Below are 27886 nucleotides of genomic sequence, written 5' to 3' on the forward strand. Positions count from 1 at the left end.
CTGGTGTTTCTTGCAGGGTATTAAGCTTGATATATGATAGCAGAATTGACTCTAGAATGTGAATTAACACCTACAGCATTGATCCCCACTTTTTACCAAGAACAGAACTGTATTTATTAGGATTGTTTCATTGTTGAGCTGATGAAACCATTAATCTTGTTTGTATAACAGGTGAATTGGGCTGGGAGCTCTATCATAGAAAAGAAGATTCTCTAGCTCTTTACAGTGCAATCATGGAAGCTGGCCAAAAAGAGGGAATTGACAACTTTGGAACATATGCTTTGAATGCTTTAAGGCTGGAAAAGGGTTTCCGAGCCTGGGGGGCAGAGGTCAGGAAATATGACTTCTTTATTATTCTTTCTGTTTATTTGCTTTATACTATACAGTTTTTAGTCAGAGCTAGCTCAGATAGTGTTTGTTCCAGTTTCTCAATTTAGCATGAAGAGAAAATTTACCTTGAGCAGGAAAAGCTGCTATAATTCTGAACACTGTCTTTTGTAAATACAAATAACTAGCAGGCTCCATTGCACTGCTGGAAAAGAGACACTTTGATTCACTGATGTTTTTCCCTCTTGTGTATAACAAAATTAAGAGGGTTTTGCTGAGCTCTAGTGTTTTGAAATCAAAGGTTTGGCTGATAGATTCTGAAAATGTTTTATTTCTGTAATAACTATGTCATGAGAGGCCAATTATTCTTGCTTCATAAAGTATTTGGAACTTTTTCATTTCCCATTAGCTTGTTTCTGCCGAATGTCCTTACTCACAATACAGAACTACTCAGGGGGCCTAGAGAATTTGGGGAAAATCAGTATAATTTCTGCTTACCTGAAATTTTTCCTAATTCATTTGGAAAGGAAAGAACTCAGGAAGGTTAAATGGTGGGCATTTAGGGGTGCTTTCTGTTTGCCCAGTGACAATTATTTTCATTCTTGCTTCAAATGCTGCCTAACAAATCATTCCCTGTACACCTAATGGGAAAGTGGTAAATAAAATTGGCTTTGTGTTTTATTTTCCTCTCCAGCTAAGGCATTCTGCCATATTGCAATTAATGTGCATATCTCAGTTATTCAATCTTCTGCAGGTTCCATTCTGCTTTGATGAAAAGTCCTGTTTCATACTGAAATGTGTGTTTACTTTGCATATGGAAACATAGATGTATGATATACGTATCTATATATTAGGCATAATAGTAGATACTCTGTTGAAATCGCATATAGGAAGAATACAGTGTATTCAAATGGAAGTTGCACATATGCAGTGTGGAAGACACTGACCCAGGAGAAAACAGAAGGCTGCATGAATAACTAAATAAATGCCCCCCAGCCCCCAACCCAAAAGCTATGGTAGTCCATCATGTACAGATGGTGAATTTTTTTTTTTTTTTTAACAGATGAACTGTGACACTAATCCCTTGGAAGCTGGACTGGAATACTTTGTAAAGCTAAACAAGGTATGTCTTATTATTTTCAATGTCTGTCATGCCCAAGGTTATTCCTTTAAGTGTTTGAAAAGAAAAATGTAATTATCTGTAAAATGAAATAGGTTTAGAAAATGAATCAAGCAACATTTTTTCACTGTATATAAGGATAATTACTTTATTAAGTACTGGTCTGTTTTAAAAAAAGTTTTATATTTTTCCATGTTTCTTGCTAACAAAATTACACATTAGGTCAGGAAGTTGCAAATACTCCATGTTGTCTACCTGAAAAATAACTCTGTGATTTATGTTCATAGAGAAATTTGAGTCATGTGCTTTTGTAAACATATAGTATCTATATGCAAGCTGAACAAGCCTGTTCATATTGTGAAAACATTTTACCTGCTTATTCTTGTTAAAGGAGTTGTCTGTAGGATCATTTTCCCTGGCTACCACTTTGGTATGGCAATTACTGAAAAAAACAATAGTTTTTTCAGAACAACTGCTGACTGACAACTGGGATATGAGTCAACTATAAGTTAAATTAGTATCTTGGTTAAAAAAAAAAAAACAATTAGTTGCTCATAGAATTTCTGAGGGGGTCCTCTGCTCATAACTTGTTCTGCCTAATTTGAACTTTAGAGAATGGGACTAGTTGAATTTGAATATACAGTAAAAATACAAAGAAGTTATTCTATCTCCTTTTATCAACATCCCTATTTTCTTATATTCACATTTTAGCAAATCAAACTCTCTTATAGTCTAACACATACAGAAGTTTCTCTTTTCTGGTCCATATGAAACCCAAACCAAGTGTCCTAACTCTGTCAAATAGAGGACCTTCCCATGAAACCTGGTGAAATCGTTTCCTGTGGAGCTCTAATGTCATCTGTTGTTACTGGTTAGCCCATCAACTTGAATAGCAGTTGCCTGCACAGTGGATGTGAAGTTTTTAATGTAAAAAATCAGGTCCTATACATTTCAAGTTAGGTGCCCTAAATAAGGGAATATTTCTGACTTAATCTTTTGCCTCAGTTTTTCATCTGTAAAATAGAGAAAGTGCCAATATTTTTACATAAGGGAGATCAAGAAGAAAAAGTAATGTTTGTGAGACATTTCATCTTTACAATGATGTAATGTGATACAGGGACAAATTTTCTTCTCACTTATATTCCCTTTATACCTAAAAGGTTAATAAATCAGATAATAAGTGACCCGTGATATTCTTTGCCATGTTATGTGGAGGCACTGTGGAACTGATAAAAGGAATCCCAAACTTTAAGTTACAACTCCAAATAAACAACAAATCTGAAACTTTGGGTAGGCAAGAATTATGGAGGCATGTTAAATATAAAAAGGTGCTTTTATCTTTATGAGAGAATTTCACCGACAGTAACAGGGATGAATGCAGGAAGATGCTTTTCCTCTCCAACTGTTGAACCTGTCTATAGATGTTAAAGTTCTTCAACCTGTGCAGGATTGAAAAAACAATACTTTTTGTCCTAGTCTAACATCAGTGTGTGCTCTAGCATGAAATACCAGTTCTAAACTTGTTCTTGCCCAACTCTGGAGCTCATCCACTGGAAGGCAACATGCTCCCAGGGATGTCAATGGCAGTTCCTACATGTAGTGAAGTTACAGCTATCTCCATTGGGTGCTGTAATTTTGCCCTAATTACAAAAAATGACACGTGCAAGGGAAATACAGAATCTTATGGAACAGGATTACGTTGTATTTGTTCATCAAGGACTTTTCCATCTTGAGGAGAGCATTAGCAGGTTTATGGGAGAATGCAGTGAAAAATGTTACTGTTAACTAGTTTTTCTTTCCACTTCCATTTGAGACATGTTCGTTTTCTTTTTTTTTTTTTTTTTTTTTTGGTATAAGCAGGAAAGCAGCCATAAGCTGGGAAAGCTGTTGCTTGCCAAGATGCCCATGCAAAACATGTGAAGGCACTAATGTGCATGAAGCACTTGATTCTTCATTGTTCCACACACTTCTCTGAAATGCAGGGTTGGAACAGCTCTCTGGAGCAGATACTCACATTGTAGATGAATGGGCACGGAATGAATCTCCAGCATAGATGCAGGTTGTCAACCTAAAATGTGTGCCAGTTTTGCTGAACTAACGTGAGAAAGGAAATAATCAATACTTATTTATTGATTCAAATGAGGGCAGTTGTGACTGTATGTTGACACTGCAGAGGTACCTGAGCTAACTCAGATACTCCTTGCCTCTGGTTTTGGTGTCTGTTTGGCATGGCATAGACCTCAGCATTCCCTAGAGGCCACTGTGACTGAAGACAAGCAAAATACTCTTATCATCTGCTCCTACTGTAAAGGAAACTTACCACAAAAAAGGGCAAATGGGATGCAAACTACAAGCAACAGGTACTTAAATCTGTTTGACATCTTGGTCTGCAGGGTTACTGACAGGGTTTGTCCCATTAACCATGCGCCCCCAACTGGGGAAAGTGCTGATTTCTGTGTAAATAAAAACCAAAATGCACTGTTCAGTTAATTCCTAGAGTGCTTCTTACAAGCAACTGAAATAGCTCACAAAATGGGCATAAAGACTTCAGCATAAATGAATTTTGAGTGGCATGTCATGGAAAATGTAAACGGTTTCTCAACAGATTAAAGTGAATGAGCAACCAAATGCCAGTGAAGGTAATACAATCAAAAAGTATTTTAATATCCATGAGAGAGCATTCAAATGTCTGGGGAATAAATATGAAGAGACATAAATTCCCAATAAAATCCTAATACTTCTCTGTGTTTACAAAATTTAGTGTATGCATCATCTTCGGGTACACATAGACTAGTAATTTTTTTGTGATGAGTAACAGGAGAAACTCTTAAAATCTTAAGTTGACAATTTTTTCCCCCCACAGTCTATTAAATTATAGCACTACAATAAGTAAACCTGTTTTCTCAGGATTTCTGTGGCAATTTTCATTTTATCAGTAAGGCTGAAGAGATGATATTGTTCTAGGTGGTTTCCTCTAGACTCTGCTTCATACTCCTTTTTTCTCTAATGTTGGTGTTGCCTCCTTGCACAGATGAGCAGGATGGGCTGTGATTAAACCAAAGTGGACGGACAGTAATGGAATTAATTGCTAATTTAGAGTATACATTGTCTTCGTAACTTCACAGTCAAATCTGTCTGGTTTAGGGGTGGGGTTTTTTAAATACCTGTTGTCTTCCTTTTGTTTGTTCAATTGGTCTTACATTTTGTAAGTTAGATAAGTTGTTAGATAGCCTCATTCACTAATACTTTCATCTCATGAATAAGCACTCTGCTACTAAATATTCAATAGAGTCTTAATGGTCTTTGTGGCAGGAAATTCACAGAATATCTTTAAAGAAGAAAAAGTTGCAATTCTTTTTTTTCCACATCCCAGAATATTGTTTTAGTTCTGCTGCACATTTGAACTTTCTCAGGTTCAAGTGGTCAAAGATAAAGCATATCACCTCCAAATGCTTTCTATTTTTCAAAACCTTGGTTTAAATTTAATGGCTTTTTCAAATATTATAATAGAAAAAGATAAGCAATCACCAGTTATTAATTTACTCCAGACGTTTGTTCTATGGCAGAATCAACTACATCTGTGTTTACCTTGCCGTATGTATAAAAATTTCATGTGTGAAATTACAAAGACCTCTCAGTCCTAAAGATCCCACAGTCTCCCTGGGCGATCTGTTCTAATGATTCACTATCCTTATGTTAGAAAATATTTTCTTGCTGCACTTTAAACTTACCACTGATTATTATGTTCACTATTGACATACAGAAAAAAATATTTCCGTATTTCAGAAGCTGCTTGCATCTTCAAAACCTGCTAGTATGTGTCTTTTCGGTGTTCTGAAGTGGTTTATTATTTTTAGCTAATTCAATATTCTTAAAAGAGCCTATTTTTCCCCTGAGTGTAATGGACCATAAGTCCCAATAAAACTGGATATTAGAGTGAACCACCTCCATGTCAATTTGGGTTGCTCACAGAAATGGAGTCTTTCAGAAGGATTTTCCATGTGAACCCAGTAGTGCCAATAGTCATCAAGAGTGTACAGCTACCAAATGCCGTAGTTCACGGTTTGTAGGTCCGTGACTTGTTTTGCTGTTATCCAAGACTGCCATCTCCTGGGCACTGCCTCTGCAGCGACAGCTCACGGCTATTTGGGAAGAGAATGCGGTAGATGATGGAAACCCTCTGGGACTCTGCTCTAGTGCGCTCTTCCAGGCTGGGATCTGAGTCCTTAGCTAAGATTTAATGTTCGTTTCCACTAAGAGGAAATACCCTTATCAGAGACAGTGTTTCTTTGTTGCAGCCCTGTTGATTTACCGGGGCAGTTTCTTTGTTCTTCATTCCAAGCTTTTTTCCAGATTCTACAATACCCAGAATCTCTCTTCCTTCACTTTTTCTTAGGCCTACTCTACCAACATTTTTTTTTCCTTTTTTGTTTTCTGCTCCTTTCCCTGTCTGCTTCTCACTATTTATGTCTTACCTCCATCAACCCTATTCAGTGACTGCCTGCATTTCGATGTCAAAAAACGCTTTTTAGACTACAAGCCCTACCTCATCTTCTGACTTTGGAATTGGATTTCTGAGGTGTCTTTTACTATTGCACCTAGTAGACACATAAGCATTTAATTGCTTCTTTATTCGTTATGAATAGAAATTGTGTCATGCCCAGCAACTTCACACAGATAGGTGTATCACTATAAATCAAAGATACAGTCCTTGTGTATTGACCTAACCTCCAACATAACTACACATAAGTTATCGCATGGGAAACTAAGATGAGCAGTTGTAAGACTGTGCCTCCAGTCTTTTGTTCCTTTGGTATCAGTTTAATCTTATAGGTTTGTTGTGGTTTAGACCCTGTTGGCAACCAAGCACCACACAGCTCCTCACTCACCCTCCCCCGCAATGGGATGGGGGAGAGAATTGGAAGGGCAAAAGTAAGAAAACTCGTGGGTTGAAACAAGAACAGTTCAGTAATTGAAATAAAATATAATAATTATAATAATAATAATAATGATAGTAATGAAAAGGAGAACAACAAGAGAGAGAAACAAAACCCAGGGGAAAAAAACCCATCTGCTGGAGGGTAGAAGGGCTCTACAGAGGGACCTGGACAGGCTGGATTGATGGGCCAAGGCCAACTGTATGAGATTTAACAAGGCTGAGTGCCAGGTCCTGGTCTCGGGTCGCAACAACCCCATACAACACTACAGGCTTGGGGAAGGGTCCTGCTGTGGGCCTCCAGGGCTCTGGCCATGAACATCACTGAATGCTAGGTGAAGAGGATGGGGAAAGTGGCAGAAAGGAAGATTTACATGCTGGCTCTGGGTCTCTGCAGCATTGCAGTGTATATAGTCATTTATGTCATCATCCGTGTACAATGCTTCCACTCCCCATTTATTATGCCTATAACATACTTATTCAGTGTAATTTTCCACCTAAATCCTGTCCCCATCCAAATTAGAATTTAGGAGTGGAACCATATTCTATGGTTACTTCATTTGATGTGAAACAGAAGACTTATTCCATAAATTTATACAGAGTATTTAATCACATTAGAAAGAATCTGCTATTATTTTGTTATCTGTATAAAATGAACACCTAGGTCACTGCCAGTGTATTTATTGGGCCATGTAAAGGAATAAGCACCCCCTGACCTAGGAATTTTGAGCCAAAATAATTCAATAACTCATCAGTTGTCTGTATTATATCAATTTCTTAGAGCGGGCTGTTTGCATACAAGAAGGGCTTAGACAAATTGAAATGTGCAGTGATGCAGGTGCCATACATACTGACTGGCCACATCTCCCTTAGAAAATTGTTTTGTGTGGTGTAAACTGTAGCTTTGGTTTGCTGCAGAAAAAGAAACTTGTCAAATATTTGCTACCTGCAGAGAAAAAAGATCTCGGTTACTGCCCTGGTGAGGGGGCTATCTTTTGGAGTGTTACCCTGAAATTATTCAAGACCATCCAACTAAGAATAATTAATTTCAAAGTATTGCATTGATGCTGTCTCCAGCACATTGTAATGCAATAGTTATAGCAGATCACAGCAGCTGTTGGTGCTGCCTTACTCAGGTGGGGGGCTTTGTGTAAATAGTTTGGCTATATGCCTGCTCACGGTAGCATACCAAATAAATTACAACATTTCATTATTAAGAGATCTGCATATCTTTGCTACCAGTCATTGTTGAATGGATATGACATTTTTCTTCCTATATACTTAGACTTTATTCTGCTAAACTGCACAATAAAAAAAACCAAGTTTTATAGATAATTTCTATTCCTTTGGTTCTGTTAAGCCACGAAAAATTTTTACAGAGGATTAGAATTAGGATCTGCATGCCATTGAAAGCCAAGCACACTTGAAACACAGTAAGTTAAACTTTTCAGGGTACATCACTGTGCCTAAAAAAATCACCTCATTGGTTAATGTCTCCTGAACTCTTTAAAAAAAGAAAAAAAGTGGTTTTATCTTCTGCTAGCAAACACATGGTAACTTACACAAGGTAAAAGCCTGATGAGGACAATGGCAAGGCAAATATACGTGTCAAATATGTTAACAGATGAGATAATCAATGGGCTCCCTTTAGCTATATGTTATTTGAAAATCTTAATTGATTTATCTTTGTGATACGATTTTCCATTGTAATCTGTATGTTAGGGAACGTAAGTAAAAAGCACAACCCATCTTGTTCGGCTTTGTCTGCTGAACTGCACTCAATTAAAGAATATGAAGCTAAACAGTAGATACTGTCTTTATCTTGTATCTAAGAAGTGGTTTTATTTTATGTGAAAAACATTACATCTGCCAAAGCTTAATGCTTTGGTAGCTCATGCCAAGATAATGGAAAGTCTTCTGTATTTCAGGTTTAGCTTATTAGGACTCTCCTTACTCTAAGTAGTAAAAGTTTTACATTGTTGCTACATGTCAAGTGATTATTTTTTTAAAACTCTAAGAGACAGTAAGAGCAGCTTTAAATTTGTATTTGTTTGAGGTTGAAACTGTTCAGGCTTTTCCTTTGTTTCTGTTCTTTTTCTTCTGCTTTTTCTTAATTTTCTTTTACTGAATTATACTGTTTTGAATGGGATTTTTTTTCTTGCATTATATTTAGTGTGACAAGCTAAAACAAAGAGAAGAACACTGACTATTTTTCTCCTAGAAACAGGAAGCAGTTGTTACCAAGAATAGCCAGACTGAGTTTGAATGAATCGGTTTTCAAAATGCTGTTTTGATTGGAGTGAATGACCTCGTGCACACATGCTCATAAATCAAAAATGAATAGTGGAGGAAATCTCCTTAGGGTACAATTGACATGGATACCCAAGAACTGTAAAATAAGACTGACCTAGTCAGATTCATGTGGTTAGAATTTCTTAAGAAGTTTCTTTAAATGTTTAAAAAACGTATATTTACACACATATTTTTTGCAGTTGTATATCATATATACACATATATTTTCATACATACATTTTTATCCATGTTCATTTAGTGTTCATATATGTGTGTTTACATATGTCCATGTAGATACATATACACACATTCTTGCAGAGTGTGTGTGTGCATATATATATATTTATATATTTGTGTTTATTTTGCAGAGTTTGAATTTGAGGTTGCCTCTTGGTTATTTTTCCAGGCCATGATTCTAAAAAACAAGAATATTCTTAACCTTCAAGGAACATAAAATAACAAAAAACCTATTACATGAAATCCCCCAAATCCATCCCCAGTTAGCATAAGAACTATGTAGTGATTTATGCCAGGTGGCCAAAAGCGTGGCCCAGTTAAAATTAATTGGGTAAGAGTTCAATTTTTTATCTGTAACAACAGGCAAAGAATGATCCAGAGATACATAGATTCTGAAGCCTGCTAGCTGCTTGCTCTATCAGTTTCCGTATCTAAAAGGTAATTAAGAAGTGGAAGTCAAAATTAATTTTGCTGTCAACCTCAAGGTTCCAATAATCAGTGTATTAACAGGAGTTCACTGTCATCTAAGCAGTTAATCTGGAAGTAACCCATACAAGCAGTACACATCTGTTATCAGGTCGTACTCAAGGCTCTGATTATGATTGCTGCATTAACCTTTATGGAAACTGTTTCTCCATTTCTAAATGAGGAATTCATAGAGGTATGAATTAACCAGAAATCTTGAAATTAAAAATAAAACCACAACAACCCCAAACATGAAAATGATACATGTTTTATAAGGCTGTCCTCTCTCTGTCTATGCAGTTACAAGTATCTGAATACTCCAGAAAAAAGGAGCTGTGCTCTCAGTACAGCAGTAGCTATGTCAGTGCTGTGTGGTACGGCATTCCCAAAGTCACTGATTACAATTCTTTCCTCTAGAAAACTCAGTGGTGACTCAGACGAGGGAAAGGGCACAGCAGAAGAATGCTGTTGGAAGCTGGTTCTGAGAGAGTCCTGTCTGTTGCCACTCTTATATTACTAAGAGGCCTAAAAATGGGAATTCACAGGCTTTCATACTGCTGTTTTAGATGCCTTAGTGTATCAGTAACATCCACATTAGGTTGGCAAATATGACATAGGACTGAAGGGAGACCTAGCCTCTTCCAGAGCAGCAGCTGGAACACAGAAGGCCCCAGGATATATGCCATTGTATTTGAATACTTGTGTTTAGTTCCACAGTTACATTCCTTGAGACTAAATACCAGATGCTACATCAGCAAGTATAGGAAGGAGCTGATTTGCTGCTAAGCATACGTGTAAAATATTTACTTCCTTGGTATTTCTGTGTGTCATGCAAAGCATTTTAGTCGGTGTGTCATGCTGTGGTATACAGTCTTATTTGTCCATCAGTGAACAAGGGAACACCTACAGATGTCATCTATCTGGACTTCTGTAAGGCCTCTGACATAGTCCCTCACAACATCCTTCTCTCTAAATTGGAGAGATATGGATTTGATGGATGGACTGTTCGGTGGATAAGGAATTGGCCAGATGGTTGCATCCAGAGAGTAGTAGTCAACAGCTCAATGTGCAGATGGAGATCAGTGACAAGTGGTGTCCCTCAGGGGTCTGTATTGTGACCAGTACTATTTAGTAGCTTCATCAATGACACAGAAAGTGGAATTGAGTGTACTCTCAGCAAATTTTCAGGTAACACCAACCTGAGTGGTGCAGTTGACAAGCTTGGGGGACAGGATGCCATCCAGAGGGACCTGGACAAGCTGGAGAAGTGGGCCTGTGTGAACCTCATGAGGTTCAACAAGGCTAAGTGCAAGGTCCTGCATCTGGGTCAGGGCAACCCCCAATATCAGTACAGGTGGGGGGGATGAAGGGATCGAGAGCAGCCCTGTGGAGAAGGACTTGGGGGTACTGGTGGATGAAAAACTGGACATGAGCTGGCAACATGCACTCACAGCCCAGAAAGCCAACCGTATCCTGGGCTGCATCAAAAGAAGCGTGGCCAGCAGGTCGAGGGAGGTGATTCTGCCCCTCTACTCTGCTCTGGTGAGACCCCACCTGGAGCACTGCGTCCAGCTCTGGGGCCCTCAGCACAAGACAGACATGGACCTGTTGGAGCAGGTACAAAGGAGGGCCACAAAAATGATTAGGGGGCTGAAGCACCTCTCCTATGAGGACAGGCTGAAAGAGTTGGGGTTGTTCAGCCTGGAGAAGGCTCCAGGGAGACCTTATTGTGGCCTTTTAATATTTAAAGGGAGCTTATAAGAAAGACGGGGACAGACTTTTTAGTAGGGCCTGTTGTGACAGGACAAGGTGTAAGGTTTTAAACTAAAGGAGGGTAGATTCAGACTAGATATAAGGAAGAATTTTTTTATGATGAGGGTGCTGAAACACTGGAACAGGTTGCCCAGAGAGGTTCTGGATGCCCCATCAAGGGGGCAAGGTCAGGTCAGACAGGACTCTGAGCAACCTGATCTAGTTGAAGATGTCCCTGTTCATTGTAGGGGGGTTGGACTCAATGACCTTTAAAGGTCTCTTCCAACCCAAACAATTCTATGACTCTGATTTGTGTTTCTGGTTGTAGGTGTTTCTGTTCATAAATGTTCCTGAGTAGTAGAAATGTAATTTTATGAAAAGTGAGAGGGAACTACCAGTAGCTGGTTATTGTCTGGTCTGAGATCTTCGCTTTTTCTTTTCTAGCAGCATCCTGAAAGTTGTATTGCAAATGAATCCTCACAGTTCCTTCTTTTTCTGATCTGGGCTGTATTTCATGCTGTCTTTTCCCAAAGGGGGTCATCTGTGATCCTTATGTGCCATACCTACCTTATCCTCAGTTGGTCCAACTTGATTTTCAGACTAACTGCTCCATAACTGCTTCATAAGCTGTTTTCCACAACTGCTTACACAGTCTAATCTTTCAAAGTTCAAAAAATCCTCATTGCTTTAGTAATCTCTTTTGAGCCAACACATAGACATATGTGAGCCTGAACAAGAACTACAGAAATAAGAACTCGTGAACTGCATAATAATCTATTCCAAATACAAGTATAATATGTGTTGCTTGTAATTCTGACAGTGCAATAATTGTCTACAGAATTTAAAGAACATTACCAGAAACAGTACCTCTGACATCTTCAACAGTATTTCCCTTCTTTTCTCTCAAACACTCATCAAATGAATATAATTCCTGCTTCAGACCTACTAGAGCTGTCAGTGTCCTAAGATCAAGTGTCTTAAAATAGCTTTCACAGCTACCCATTTTCTCAGCAAAGGCTGGAAACCTAGGGGACCTTGTAACTGCTATTATGTTTCTTGCCCTTGGGGGCAGGCTGGTGTGGATCTGGCAAGTTAGTCGAATACAAATCTTTTGTTCTGCCTGATCTATACCTTTAAAGAAGAAATGAATAGGCATCATTTGTAAGCCACTGTTGCTAGTATTTACTGCACAGTTATTAGCAATAATGATATCCAGCCTGATTACTAGTCTAACTTCTGTCTGAACTGCCAGCATCTTTGAAAGAGGCTTTCTATTGGTTCTTGTGGCATTCTGTCCAGGACCACCAAGTTTATAAGAAGTCTTCTTTTGATGGCTTCTTTTTCCAATTTATTCTCTACTCAGCCAACTAAATAAGGAAGTTGTCTGAGTTACATTTAAGACTTAGGAGATAACAGTGTGAGACAAGTCAGGTTCACAGCTACTGGTAGGCGAAATAAGCTTACATCTATGAAGCTGGCCGTGGAATCAGGCTAGCTCAGTGGAATCAGCTCAACATGATCACATACAATAAATACTGTCTTACATACCTTTTAGGATTCAGAGACTTACTGATGGCTCCCCCCATACTTGTCACATATTTATGCAGTTTGCTTCTAGAAATATGAGGATCTGCTTGTAGCTTTTTAGGCAAGCTGAAAAGGGGATCACCGAATGATAGTATTATTCTTTAACTAACATGCTGTATTATCCCATAGAATGGTAGATATGTGAAAAAAATACATACCATAAAACAAGAATATGGAGCAAACTGCCAGCTCCGCAGCCTGGCAGAGACACCGAAGTGGAATAGTAGCAACTTACTATCATGGTTGCTAATGGCATCAAAAAGGATGCATGTCCACAAAGGGAGGCTAAGGCTTTAGGATTTGGGTGTTGGTATTCCAGATTTTTTATAGAAAGTGAAACAAAACAGAGTCTTCTGGCTTACAGCCTTAACTGGGCAGATAGTCTTGTAACACACGTCTCACTACATATGTATTTCTACTACACTTGGAATTATGGCTATTAAGGGACTGAGATCTAGCAAAACTAATATACTCAATAAAGTTACCAAGATATAATGTACCAATATAAAAACACCAAGATACAAGGTATAATATCTGTCAAAGATTTGATTTAATCTGTATTTCATACAGAATACTTAAGTGATAGGGAAACAAATGAAGACAAATGTAAACACTTGTATCTCTAAACTGGTTGCAGAATCCAAATAACTGTATAGCATCATTATCTTCTATTTCTTTTCAGCCAGCAGACTTTACAGGAAAGCAAGCACTGAAGCAGATTAAAGAAAAGGGGCTCAAACGACGATTGGTATATCTCATGCTGGAAACGGATAATGTTGATCCAGAGGGAAATGAAAGTGTGTGGCATAATGGCAAGGTAAGGACTATAGATCATGTTACAAGAAACTAATGCTAATTCTCCATGAACAGAATGTAACTTTGTGTTTCAAGTGTGAATGCATTGTTTTTGTTTTACTGGCACAGAACAATTTGAAGCTCTAACATTTTTCTAATCTTCAAGCAGGAAGCAAGATCTAAATATCTATCAAGTCACAGCAACTAGAGTTGAAACAGACTGAAGTATTAACTCATCCATTCTCTTCTCCTGAAAGTTCACCATTGTCCTAACAACATTTCTGCTATTCACTTAAAAAAAAAAAAAACAACAGCAAAGTTTAGGCCTCCACACTTCAGCACAGATTACATTTTGAAACACTCACTAGCAGTTAAACTATTGTATATTACAAACATACGCATGTGTATAGTGTTTGTTCTGGTGAAAACTTAATTGAACCCAATAGGAATAGACTTTTTCAAGGAGCAAAAACTTCCCAGTTTAAGGTGATGTCACCTACAGTAAAGAATACCATGAACTGCATGACGCACTTGAAACTTGCTTCATGTCTGAAGCCTATATACTGAAACTAGTATATGAGATGTATAGTTGTTTGGTTTGTTCATTGTTTGGTTGGTTTTTTTAAGAAAACCTCACTGCATCTTGAAAATAAAGATATATTTTTTGGGGTTTTTTTTTCAGGTTATTGGCAACACCACATCTGGAAGTTTCAGTTACAGTGGTCAGCAGAGTCTGGCTTTTGCCTATGTTCCCACAGAGCTCAGCAAAGTTGGACAGAAATTGGAAGTTGAACTTTTAGGAAAAAATTATCCAGCAACCATTATACAAGAGCCACTGGTGCTGACTGAACCAACAAGAATGCGCCTTCAGAGAAAGGGTGAACATCCCCAAACATAAACACAGATGAGGGTACAGCAAATTGTGCAGTAGGAAATAGTTCCATTAATAGGCATGAAATTAAAAGAAACAAACTACTCATATTTGATAATTACTAAACACAAGATCCTCATTGCCATACATCAGTATGAAATTTGATGGTGTTACCCTCTTGATTCCTTGTATGGGCTATTCAAATTAGAGATCTGAGCACAGTTCATGAACCAGTATGTGTTACCCCTTCTCAGTAGCACTTGTGAGCAGAAAGTGGCAGGGAATGAGTAGATCCTTGATTCAGCTTGCTCCCACATTGACTGGCAGATCTGAATTAATGCAAAGGAGAAAGTTGCTCTTGGTACTGGCCAATACCAAATTCTTCCTCCTCGACACTCACAGTTCCTCCTTCGCCTGTCCTCAGGGTAAAATAGCTTATCCTGGCTCCTTACAACATGACATCGCAAACTTATCATTAACATAATATCACTGGTTCTGCACAGAAATGCTTTCTAAGGAACTGAAATATATCCCAGCAATCATTAAAAAGAATAAAGCCAATATTAAAGGCAAACCAAACTGTTAACATTTTTTCCCAATGTGTCACCCTTGCAGAAATTCTCACAGAAGATAAAAATCTAGTTCTTCTTAACGAAACAGTCACAGGAATCCCATTTGTCATTATTTTATGTGAATCATCTAGTAGATTACATGTAACATTCTACAACACACAGGATGTTATTGCTCAGTTTTGAACAGAACTTAAAGTACTGTATCATGGATTTACTGTTTTAAATCTGAAGAGCTAGACTGACACCAGAGAACTTCTTTTCTTCCTTTTCCTGTTAATTACAGATTGAATAGCAGCAAAAGCCATATGTTGTTATACAGAAATATTAACAATGAAAAAAATACAATTGAAGCCACAGCAGAGGAGCTTTATTCAGTGTTAAATATTCAATAACCTGAATAAGCAGGATTGGGATAATGTAAATGATGGGAACACACTAAATTATTAAAACACTATTCTGAATTCCATAATATGCTCAACAATTCTTTTGAATAAGAACAATGTCAAGATTTCCAACTTACAAAGAGTAATGCTCTCCTTTAGGCTATAGTTAAACCTTTTTGAAGTACATATGAATATAAGTAATGTCCAAAATGTACTTTCTCCAAAGGAGTTGGTGCCTCTAAATCTTTAGCAAAGAAGCAAATGTATAAATAGACTATACCAGGAGAAACACAATTTGGATAATGAACACTTACTCTTGCTAAAGTAAGCTGACATTGCATTGTGCTGTTATGAATATCTTTTACAAAGCAGGTCAAAATAAAATATACAAGCTTGGGCAGGTTTGCCTGTAGTGCTATCTTGAGAGAAAAATCCATCCAGAAATTATTCTCTGTTATGCTTTCATAGGTGATTTAGTTTTACTTTGCTGAACCAATCAGAGATGCTACTTTTTCTAAAGGTGACATTATTTGTAATGAGGCAGTTAGCCACTATGTTTCCTTGAGAATTTAAGAAATCTAAAATACAACACAGTGCAATAATCGTTTATTTAGGAACATAGTTTTGAATTTCAGTATTTCCCAAGAACATGCAAATTCACTAGACACCATGTCCTGGAGCATACAGTTAACAGTTATCCTGAGACAGGCTTTCACATATACTTTCCTAATAAGCTTCGCTATGCCAAAACTCTTGTTTCAACGATACCTTCCACATCCCAACCTGGAAGTTAGAATCAGGTTTGTAACTCCTTTGCCAGCTATTCATTAACATGTCAACCAGATCGGTCTGACTGTGCAGAAGGGACAGGCTTTCTGCAGCATGAGCAAATGGTAATGAATCACAGATGTAATTCCTACAGCCAAGTAAGCTCAGAAACTGTACCCTCCATGGGCTTGTACCACATTTCCAGCTCTAACCTCCCAACCACTAATTTCTTCTTGTAGATAATGCAGATAGCTACCTGTCTCATTTTACAGTGTAGTATTATAGGGGCCCAAACACTGATTTCCTTGTGGGCTTCTCATTGACAGCTGTTGTCACCCAAGTCTCATGAAGATCAAGCCTTGGCCAGTTGATTTGCATTTGGTTTCAAGATTTAGAGAAGCAGACAAAAAGCATGCTGCTTCTGGGACAAGGCAATGCAAAGTAAGGTTTCTTTCCTGCAGCCAACTTCTAAGACCAAAACAACTCCACGTTCATTACTGACCATAAATAAGACAAATGGAGTATCTCGGAGAGCTTGTTGCATTCTGTTACCTCTTAAGAATGGCTGTGCTTTCTGTTTAACAATGCATTTGGGAGCAGAGATACCTGAAGATGTTTTAAGCAAGCATGCCATGGCTGAGTATTAGGAGCACTGTAGCTGTGATAGTCGTATGTCTGACAGGGCTTCCTAGTTGATGTCGCTTCTTTTTTACTGCTCTGATACCCAAGTCAGCCTACTGAGTATTTATTAGGATAGCTCAACATTGCAGCACTTTGCACAGCATGAATCAACTGAACTGTAAGGGGATGAAGCTTTACAAATCGTGCCCACAGAGAGGTTCACACATTTAAGTCAATCTTTCATAGTTACAAAATGAAAACTATAAACCTGAAGAAATGAGGGGGCGGGGAAGTGTTCAGCAGCTTTTGTGGTTTCCTGTCACTGTTTCTTTTCATTTTATGTTGTGATACGGTGTTGCATAAACTTGTGGTGTCAGGACACAGCAAGAGGAAGTGAATAGGAGCAAGAATGTTTAAGTAGTACACCCATGTTTTAAGAGGGCTTCTAACCAATCAAACAGAAATACCAGGGTAGAAAGACTGGCAGGGACATCTTATGAGTCTTCCACAACCCCATTAGCTAACAGAAGAGACATCTCTGTAATGAGGTGAAAAAATGACAGTTGGGCATCTAGGGAATTTTCTGAAATATTCAAATTTCTTTGTGTGGAGAGATCAGGACATGTCAAAAGGCAGTTTTCTCAGACACTGTTTTTTGTCATTTTTTTAATTCTTTTTCCATCTCCAAAGAGTTTTGGTACACCAGTGTAGATGTTACTACTGCCATTTTAATTTTTGTTCCAAGTTCCCATGTGCTACGGCAAGTGTGCCATCTTCATACTTTGTGTGGAATTATAAATTGACACAGATACCATAATCTTGTGTGTCACTCTAATGAATTCATTAAGCATTGACCTCAAAACAGCATCCAAATTATTCAACCCCAAATTCAGAAATGGTACACTGAAACATAGGGGACTGAACACAGACCATTTCCAGGATTTATTCTTTTGATTCAAGAGAATACTCTCTGACATAAACAGTATTTTCTGATTGGGATTCCAAATCCCTCAAGTAGTAATAAAAAAAAAAAAAAACCACCAGGAAAATATGACAGGCAGCAACATCCAGACTGTGACTGTGCAGTATCTGCTCTGTATATTTAGATGGTACAACTTAATGTTTTAACTCTGGCAGCTCAGGCAACTGGGTCCAATTCTGGTGGAGCAGGATAACCAGCAAATAACTCTTGACACTCCTCTACAGCGGCATATGAGTTCAGCTGCACTTGGACACTGTGATGCCTTTGGAAACACGTCAGGTGAATACTATTATGAATTTTATTCCAAAATTTGTACCCAGCATTCCCGATTTCACCAGCACTTTGTAGATTTTCAAAGTAATTATTTTGAATGAACAAGAATGGTTTCCACGGGAATGGAAACATTTGAATGGAACTTTACCTAAAATAAGGACACAGAAGAAGTTAGTAAAATACACAGTTCACTGAGACAACTGTGACTGGTGATGGGATCTGAACTAAAAACAAGATAAATTGGAACTTTCCAGCCTTTTGAACTGTATGAATCATATCTCAACAAAGAAAATGTAACTCATAGTCACATACCAGCTTGTCAGCAATCCTGGAATTTACTTGAGGGAAAACTCACTTCAGGACAGTATTGTTGCTTCTTGTTCCAATAACAGCTGTGGACACACACATTCTTATTGTAGAAAAAAATGCGGCATCGCTCATTGTTGCTGTTGTTTTCAAACCAGCAGGGAATTCTTTGGGATTTATTAAAAAAATCTGATAAATTCAAAGACTTATCCACTAGATTTCATTCATAGGAGCAGGAACTTCCTTTCTACAGAGACTTGTCAATCAAAAAGAAAGTAAACAGGAGTCTGGCATACTCAATATTTGCCTTTCTTACCAAGAAATGTGATTTTTAATGTGGATTGTTCTTTCACGTGTTACCAAATAGCTATACAGATTTGCAAATGCATGTGTGTACCATTCCAGCTAAATGTGAAACACATCGTTATTTGATCTTCAGCTGCACACTGAAATTTGTTTGTATTCCATAGATGAACAAAATCGACCAGAGTTGACAGCTATTTCTGTCCTTGCACAGTCTTAGGTATTTCATCAAGATTATAACTAAGGTAGTGGTCGTTTACAATATTGCTTTAGAAGATTACATGGTTTGAAGAAATAGGCCTGCTGACATTGCTGTTATTTCTGCTTCTGGGTTGCTTCACTTCCTTCCTACTCAATAACAGTCACAAGCACCATCTTATGGCCAGCCACAGGCCATCTTGCAGCTACCTAGATCACGACTTCTCATCCGAATGAACAAAACGAGGAGAAAAAAGCACTGGGTCGCTCATGGTTTTGCCGAAGCGGTGTGCAGGGGAGGGGCTGAGAGCAGCAGCTGGAGATGGCCGGAGAGAGGCCACGCGCCTTTCTCCTACGGGAATGCTGGCCACCTCGCACCGCTCAGCTGCCTCCCCGGTGGCGGTGGCAATTTGTCTTTCCCAGGCGGTAGCGCAGGCTGGCGAGCAGCAAGGCCATGGCTGTTTTGCAACCGCCCGGCTTTGCTTGTGCACAGAATAAACTCTGTTGGCAGTGTTAAATCTGGATGAGCTGCCGTGGTGTCGCGTACGAAGGCAGAAGCAACAGTCCAGCTACTCGTACCACAACACACTGCGTCCTTTACTCAAACTGTGGTACTGGCGACCTTGGGAACACCGCTGACTTGAAACACAAGCTTGCCAACGGTTCCCTGGCTCCCCCGGGAGAGGCTCCGCGACCTAAAATGGCTGCTTCGTGTAGGAACTGAAGGCAGGTGACCCCAGCACCGCCCAGCCGGCCCCGCTGGCACCTGCCGCCGCTGCCCGAGGCGGGCCTCGCCGCCCGCCACCGCCCCGCGGCCCGGCCCAGCCCGGCGGGAGGAGCCGGGCGCTGCCACCGCCCCGGGGCCGGGCCGGGGCGGTGCCCGCGGCCCAGTTCCGGGTGGCGGGGATGGCGCGGCGGCTGGGCGTCCCGCCGCCGCTCTGCCTGCTTCTCTGCCTGCCGTGGCTGGCGGCGGCGCGGCCGCCCGCCCCGCACCTGGTGCTGGTGCTGGCCGACGACCTGGGCTGGGGCGACGTGGGCTGGCACGGCTCGGCCATCCGCACGCCGCGGCTGGACGCGCTGGGGGCGGGCGGCGTGCGGCTGGAGAGCTACTACACCCAGCCGCTCTGCACCCCCTCCCGCAGCCAGCTCCTCAGCGGCCGCTACCAGGTAGGGCGCGGGTCGCGCCGGACACCCGGGGACACTCGGGTGTTGTCGCCGGGGCTCCCTCCCTCTGTCCCTTCCTCCCTCCCCGTCGCCGGCGACGCCCTCCTGGCCCCCTCCCACCCGCCGCCCTTCGAGGCGTGTCAGCAGGTGGCTGGCGAGGAGCCTGGCTCCTGCTTCTTCTCAGCAGCGCGGTGTGTGCCTTGGCCATCTTGGGTCTCATGGAAGGGTGCGCTTGGGAGAAGCCTGCTGCACCAAAACCGGTTGCGTGTGTATCCCGACGAACTTAGTTCACTTAATTTTGGCTTGCTAGCTCGGCAATAAACTGGGCTTCAGTTTAGTGCAAGTCCTTCTGCTTCGGGAAAGCTGAGGAGCTCTCCCGTTCTGCTTCGGGAAAGCTGAGGAGCTCTCTATGCTTCTGTTGCATTAACAGGCAGGGCAGCGTATCGTGAAAAATTACTCCCGTTGTAGTCGTCTTCTGTTACGTACTTCTAAACTGGACAGGCAGACAGTCAGCATGCAGCCAGAAGCGGAGAAGCACTGCATACTCAGTTCATGCAGCTTGTTTTCCAGTGCAGCATCTAAATGCATCCTAACCTGTACATTGGCCTTCGTATGGTAATACAGGTGTAGACATCTGTGCACCCCTTGATGGAGTGCACACAGACTGATCCTTACTCAGGGTGTCTAGCTGCTTCATGATCCTAGTTGTGATTTTTCCCATTTTTTTCACTTGCACAAGTGTAAGAATTGGACTTTATCATACTGCTGTGCTCCCCTCTCCCCTTTCTTTTTATTGCAACTTTGGCAGAAATGGGGGGGTGGGGGGTGGAGGGAAGGAGAATACAGAACAGACAGAAAGGAGAACCTCACAAAGGGTCAAATGTATTTGAGAGACTTCCCCTCTCTCTCAAAAAGTCCTGCACATGCATATTAACCACAGCGATTTGTCAAAGAAACTGTTCAGAATGAAAATAAATGCCATCCTGTATTAGTGGACGTTATCTCTTCTTGTCGCAGGAAGGTTGTTCTGGGTGATACTCTTTCCAAGCGATGTTTGTTCTGTTCCTTGAAACTTCAAGAGTCAATAATAAAGAATAGAAAGATGTAAATGACTTTTCTTTTACCAACTCTTTAAATTGTTTTGTGTAAATAACCTAAAATATTTTTCCATTTTGACTGTTTCTAGAATACAGTTCATACTCTGAACATGCTTGTCTAGAAATGGCTCAGGGTTAACTGGACAGTGCTTCATCTGATCTTTAAAGTGGAAATTGGAAATGCTCAGTTCAGGTGTGCTTTAAATTCATCATGCGCATCTGACTTGATAATGTAATCGTCTTTGTTACAAATGAGTAAAATAATATTAGAAAATGGAAGTAATTTTTTTATAAAATTGAGGAGACAGTGTGTACAGGAAATAATTATGTAGCAAATATGTGGGATTTTGCTTTACCCATTGGTGTGATTAACAATTGCTCAGAGATTTGAAAAAGTAACCTAAATCTGGTCCTATCTGGAGCTGGAATTTTGATAGCCATCTTGCAGTCCATAAAGAAAGAAGAGCAAAGGTGTTGGTTTATGAAAGCTATAGATTTTTTAAAAATTATTATTATTTTAAGTTACAATGCTTTGCTAGCTTGTGTCTTTCACTATATTAATAATCTTTTTTGTAATACTGCATTTAAAAAAAAAAAAGTTTTTTTTCCAGCTCCTGTTTCAAAGAAAATTAGTAACCACTAGGCCCTTTGTGAGATTCCACTTACCCACGTGCCTAAGATCAGGGCTTACCTGGTTTAAAAGTGAGTTCAAAGTGTTGCTAAAGTGATGCTTCAAAAATTCATCATGTAGCTTGCTACACTGGAGTCTTTAGTGGAGTTATAAAATCTGATGTCTTGTGCACTCTGGGTCTTGGAGGTTTTGTGCTTTGACAGAGGCAGATTACTAGAAATATTTAGTAATTAAACAAGATACTTATACTTGCATGTGTATGTTTGCTGGCCTAAGTTTAGGGTAGTGAGTTTTTTTTTTTTCTGGAGGAGATAGGGGACTTGACAAAACTCAGCAGTAACTGAAGAGGTTTCTTGCATCAAGCAAACTGTAGTGCTCAGAGTATCATTATCAGTCATGCTTTTGTAAAGAGACAGAAAGTTCACCACTTGTTAAGATTGGAAACTTGTGTGGAACTGTTAGAGGTCAGATCTACGTAGTGTCTAAAACCTGTGTTATCCCCAGTATCCAAACGCTTTTTTTGTATAAGTGCTCACGCTCAATTTAAGTGTGTAAATAAATATATAAATGTGTGTATATTATGTACACTTAGAAGAGTAATGCAAAAAGCGCTCTCTTAGCCTTTATCACCCTTTCCTCTGGTGACTGTTCTCTGGTACAGGCAAAAGCTCGGTAGCTTCACCTGCCGTGTGCCTTTCTGCCCATCTCCATCCCATTTAAAATCTCTCACTCCACGTTCAGATGTTGTCCCTAGCCTTCAAAGAGACTATAGTGGTAATTGTTACCTGTTAGATTTTTAGATGAAAATGCAACAGGCTTTGGGGTTTTTTTTGTTGTGCTTGATTTGTGCCTGGGAAGATCTTGTAAACTCCTTCAGTACTATTTCCTTGTCTTCATCCATATTCCTCCTGCCCTTCCCCTGCAGCTTCCTCATCTTCCTCGGTGCTACATCAGTGAAGACAGGAGGCCCTAACACTAATGCTAGCCTCTGCAGTAGCTTTGTTTCTTTTTGCACCAGCTTATAAAGTAGCCTACGGGAACACGTTGCTGTGTTGTAACTAATCTCACACCCTTCTTTTCTCTGCTAGATCCACACAGGTTTACAACACCAGATAATCTGGCCGTGCCAGCCCAGCTGTGTGCCACTAGATGAGAAACTCCTCCCAGAGCTACTTCAAGAGGCTGGATACGTTACTCACATGGTGGGGAAGTGGCATTTAGGGATGTACAGAAAAGAATGCCTTCCAACCCGCAGAGGATTTGATACTTACTTTGGTAATGGTTAGATTTAACATGGGCAATAAATGCGGTGTTAAAAATGATGAGAGTGAGAAACTGCCCAATTCTTCTAAGAACAGCAGATTTACTATTAGTGTGTAAGTAAATCAATATCTGGGCATGCATGTTTCCAAAGTATAACTGCTTAAAATAAGATAGTGCCTTAAATGCATACCCAAGCCTTATGGCTTATTGAAGAAAATATCATAATTATTGAGTGGCTCCAAAGAAAGTATTTCTCTCATATGATCTGGATTTAATTTGGTTCCATGATGGTTAGAAGATTGAAGGTGTAGTGATTGGTTTGTTTTTATAAGTGTCTTTAATCTGAAAGTTTTGTGTTAGATCAGACAATAGACATCGCTTGCTCTGCAAATAATGCTGCATTTGTAAAAGCTGATATTTTTGAGAGAAATAGATGTTGTACAACGCTGGGTTCATGCTTTGTGAATAGAGTAGCATTGGTTTTCTGGAGCCTGTGGCAAGGAATATAGTGCGAGAGCCTCTATAAAGCAGTATCCAAAAGGTCTGCTGCAGGAACTCACAAGTTATGAAGTCAAACCCTCAGATTAAAAAAATAATGCCAGAATTAGATTGTCCAAGTGTGAGTGTACAAAGTGACTTGTAGCTATGTGTTGTTTATTCTTCCTCTCACAAAGGTTCATGTCCCGATAACTGATTGGATATTTATTAGTTTTGCACAAGTGCCCCAGGTCTTATGTGAATCAGGCTGCCTGCAATACATCTCTTTCCGTGTGGTGCTGAATGCAAAGTTGTCCATCTCCATTTGGTCATTTTTAAGACACTTTCATTGAATGGAGACTCTCAAAATGGTTCATCGTCTTCAAAATAACTTTGCAAGCTGTTGATAGTACTGCTGCCCGCTTCTACAGCTGAGAAAGTAAGGTACAGAGAAACATAAGCTGAAGTCCACATTCCTCTTGTCTAACTTAGGTACCTACATGAACAGCCTGGCTGCACTACGTGCCTGTTATAGACAGTGGCGATGTCATGGTTTAAGCCAGCAGGCAGCTAAACACCACACAGCTGCTTGCTCACTCCCCTGCCCCAGTGGGAGGGGGGAGAGAATTGGGGGGGGCGGGGGGGAGGCAGGGGGAAGTAAGATGTATGTGTTGAGATAAAGACAGTTTGATAGGACAGAAAAGGAAGGGAAAATAATAATGATAACAATGTTAAAAGAATATACAAAATAAGTGATGCACCATTCAATTGCTTACCACCCACTGACCAATGCCCAGCCAGTTCCCAAGCAGTGGCCTCCCCCCCCAGCCAGCTTTCCCCTAGTTTATATACTGAGCATGATGTCACACGATGTCATATCCCTTTGGCCGGTTTGGGTCAGCTGTCCTGGCTGTGCCCCCTCCCAGCTTCTTGTGCATCTCCAGCTTTCTCAGTCAGTAGAGCATGAGAAGCTGAAAAGTCCTTGACTTAGTGTAAGCACTGCTTAGCAACAACTAAAACATCAGTGTGTTATCAACATTATTCTCATACTAAATCCAAACCACAGCACTATACCAGCTATTAGGAAGAAAATTATCCCAGCCAAAACCAGGCCAATATCAAGCCCTTATTCTGTACCATCTAGGTCATGCCCAGGTCCTACCCTTTCCAATACATTCAAATTAATCACCACCATTTTTCCTGTCTTTTGATATATACACACAGATATCATTCCCTATAAAATGTTCATTGTGTTCATTTAGTCCATGACTGTGGGCTCCATCTGTCGTAATCAGTCCTTCACGGCAGAAGAGATGGTGTGTGGTGTTAGATTGTTGCGTGCTGAAGCCAGTTCTGGTTCCATTATTACTGCGCTTTTCTCGGTTTTCACCAAAGTTCATTCTTCATTAATCCAGGTGATTCTTATTGTAATACCATTGATTTGGCATATAGCCACCATAGAAGTGATGATATATAATGTTACATAACAACTTACATAATACAATTTAATTTATTGGCTATTCTCACCCAAAGTCAAATCCCCTTGAAGTACACATCAGACTTCCCCATCCTTCTGCATTACCCACCAAGTGCACCCAGGTCCCTAAGCAAAAGCAGACCCACAAATGGGTTTACCTTTGCCCGAGGCAGGAATAACCCAGACTGTCTTCCCCAGCATATTTTTTATGTACACTGCAGGGACTTTATCCCTTCTACAGTACGTAAAAATCTCAATTCTTTCCAAGGTGCCATAAGACCTGTTTCTCAATGCCCAGGATAGTGTTCTGGTGGTGGCGTGGGATATGTTTCCAGCCGTCTGGTGGTTCCTTCCACCACGGTGAGCACATAGTGCTTGCCTTGGTGGGTTTGTGGGAGTGTGATATAATCAATCTGCCAGGCCTGATACTTATATTTCAGCCATTGTCCTCCATACCAGAGAGGCTTTAACCGCTTGGCCTGTTTGTTGCAGCGTGTGTTTCACATTCATGGATAACTTGTGCAATAGTGTCCATGGTCAAGTCCACCCCTCTGTCACGAGCCCATCTATATGTTGCATCTCTTCCTTGATGGCCTGAGGTGTCACGGGCCCACCAAGCTATAAATAATTTGCCCTTATGTTGCCAGTCCAGATCCACCTGAGCCACTTTAGTCATAGCAGCCTGATCCACCTGCTGGTTATTTTGATGTTCTTCAGTGGCCCAGCTCTTGGGTACATGAGCATCTATGTGATGTACTTTTACTACCAGGTTCTCTACCCAGGCAGCAATATCTTGCCACAATGCGGCAGCCCAGATGGGTTTGCTTCTGCGCTGCCAGTTGCTCTGCTTCCATTGCTGTAACCACTCCCACAGGGCATTTGCCACCATCCATGAGTCAGTATGAAGTACTGGCCACTTTTCTCGTTCAGCAATATCTAAAGCCGGCTGGATGGCTTTCACCTCTGCAAACTGACTCAATCCCCCTTCTCCTTCAGCAGTTTCTGCAACTTGTGGTATAGGACTCCATGCAGCAGCATTCCACCTCTGATGCTTTCCCACAGGATGACAGGACCCATCAGTGAACAGGGCATATTGCTTCTTATTTTCTGGCAATTTATTATACAGTGGGGCCTCCTCAGCACCTGTCACCGTCTCCTCTGGTGATATTCCAAAATCTTTGCCTTCTGGCCAGTCCATGATCACTTCCAAGATTCCTGGGTGACTGGAATTTATTATTTGAGCCTGTTGTGTGATCAGTGTGACCCACTTATTCCACGTAGCATCAGTTGCATGGCGTGTACAGGGGACCCTCCCTTTGCACCAGCAGTCAGGGTGCCAGGAGGAGCTGTGCTTTGGTACCAACCACTTCCAAAGCAGCTCAAACCTCTTCTGCCAATGCTGCCAATATCTCTTTTGTAGTTGGAGTATAGGAAGCCACGGATCCTCTGTATCCCTGACTCCAAAACCCTAGGGGTCAACCTTGAGTCTCCCCTGGTGCTTTCTGCCAGAGGCTCCAGGTAGGGCCATTCTCCCCAGCTGTGGTGTAGAGCACAGTTTTTACATCTTGCCCTGCCTGGACCAGCCCAAGGGCTAGTGCGTGAACTGTCTCCTGTTTAATTTGTTCAAAGGCTTGTGGTTGGTCAGGGCCCTATTTGAAATCGTTCTTCTTCTGGGTAACTTGATAGAGAGGGCTCACGATTAGACCGTAATTTGGAATATGCATTCTCCAAAAACCCACAACACCTAAGAAAGCTTGTGTTTCCTTTTTGCTGGTTGGTGGGGACATAGCTGTTATTTTGTTGATCACATCCATTGGGATCTGATGATGTCCATCTTGCCATTTTATTCCTAAGAACTGGATCTCCTGTGCACATCCCTTGACCTTACTTTGTTTCATGGCAAAACCAGCCTTCAGAAGGATTTGGACTTTTTTCTTCCCTTTCTCAAACCTGCTTCTTCTGTGTTGCCCCACATGATGATGTCATCAATGTATTGCAGGTGTTCTGGAGCTTCACCCTGTTCCAGTGCTGTCTGGATCAGTCCATGGCAAATGGTAGGGCTGTGTTTCCACCCCTGGGGCAGTCGATTCCAGGTGTCCTGGACGCCCCTCCAAGTGAAAGTGAACTGTGGCCTGCGCTCTGCTGCCAAAGGGGTTGAGAAAAAGGCATTAGCGATACCAGTTGTGGCATACCACTTGGCTGCCTTTGACTCCAGCTCATACTGACGTTCTAGCATATCCGGCACATCAGCACTGAGCAATAGCATGACTTAATTCAGGCCATGATAGTCTCCTGTTAGTCTCCACTCTCCGTTAGACTTTTGCACTGTTAAAGGGTGAGCGAGTCTTGCTGATCGCTCCTTAGCTCTTCAGTCAACAAATCAGCTTATGGATGGGAATCAGGGAGTCTCGCTTGGTGCAATATTGCTGCCGGTGCACCACTGTGGTAGCGATCATGTTCTTCGACCCTCAGCAACTCCACAACAGAAGAGTCCTCCAAGAAACTGGGCAAGGTGGACAGCTGTTTATTTTCCTCTGTCTCCAAGGCAGCTATACCAAAAGCCCACTGGGTGCCCTTTTGGGTCCTTGAAATGCCCTCTCCTGAGATAGTCTATGCCAAGGATGCACGGAGCCTCTGGGCCAGTCACAGTGGGGTGCTTCTGCCACTCATTCCCAGTTAGGCTCACTTTGGCCTCCAATACAGTTAGCTGTTGGGATCCCCCTGTCACTCCAGCAATACAGAAGGGTTCTGCCCCTGTGTAGCTTGATGGCGTTAGGGTACACTGTGCACCAGTGTCCCCTAGAGCCTTATACTCCTATGGGTCTGATGTGCCAGGCCATTGAATCCACACACCCCAGTAAATCCAGTTGTCCCTTTCCTCCGCCTGGCTGGAGGCAGGGCCCCTCTAGCCCTTGTCATAGTATTCATTACCCATTTCTTGTAAATACAAGTCAGAAGTCCCTTCTTCATTAAGGTCAGATGTAAGATC

General features: G+C 40.9%; 2 protein-coding genes across 2 annotated transcripts in view; both read left to right on the forward strand.

Annotated features, from left to right (window-relative positions):
* DMGDH (dimethylglycine dehydrogenase) overlaps nucleotides 1-14409 on the forward strand; it is a 45507-nt gene extending 31098 nt beyond the window's left edge. The window contains exons 13-16 of the mRNA XM_075726850.1: nucleotides 172-329; nucleotides 1391-1450; nucleotides 13399-13533; nucleotides 14194-14409. Of these exons, the coding sequence (XP_075582965.1) occupies nucleotides 172-329; nucleotides 1391-1450; nucleotides 13399-13533; nucleotides 14194-14409 (569 nt within the window). The remainder of the gene's footprint in view (nucleotides 1-171; nucleotides 330-1390; nucleotides 1451-13398; nucleotides 13534-14193) is intronic.
* A 5285-nt stretch (nucleotides 14410-19694) lies between these two features.
* Nucleotides 19695-27886, forward strand: part of ARSB (arylsulfatase B) — a 75312-nt gene continuing 67120 nt past the window's right edge. Inside the window, exons 1-2 of the mRNA XM_075726339.1 lie at nucleotides 19695-19955; nucleotides 22769-22955. Of these exons, the coding sequence (XP_075582454.1) occupies nucleotides 19695-19955; nucleotides 22769-22955 (448 nt within the window). The remainder of the gene's footprint in view (nucleotides 19956-22768; nucleotides 22956-27886) is intronic.

Source organism: Pelecanus crispus, chromosome Z (assembly GCF_030463565.1).
Source record: "Pelecanus crispus isolate bPelCri1 chromosome Z, bPelCri1.pri, whole genome shotgun sequence".
In the NCBI taxonomy this organism is placed as follows: Eukaryota; Metazoa; Chordata; class Aves; order Pelecaniformes; family Pelecanidae; genus Pelecanus; species Pelecanus crispus.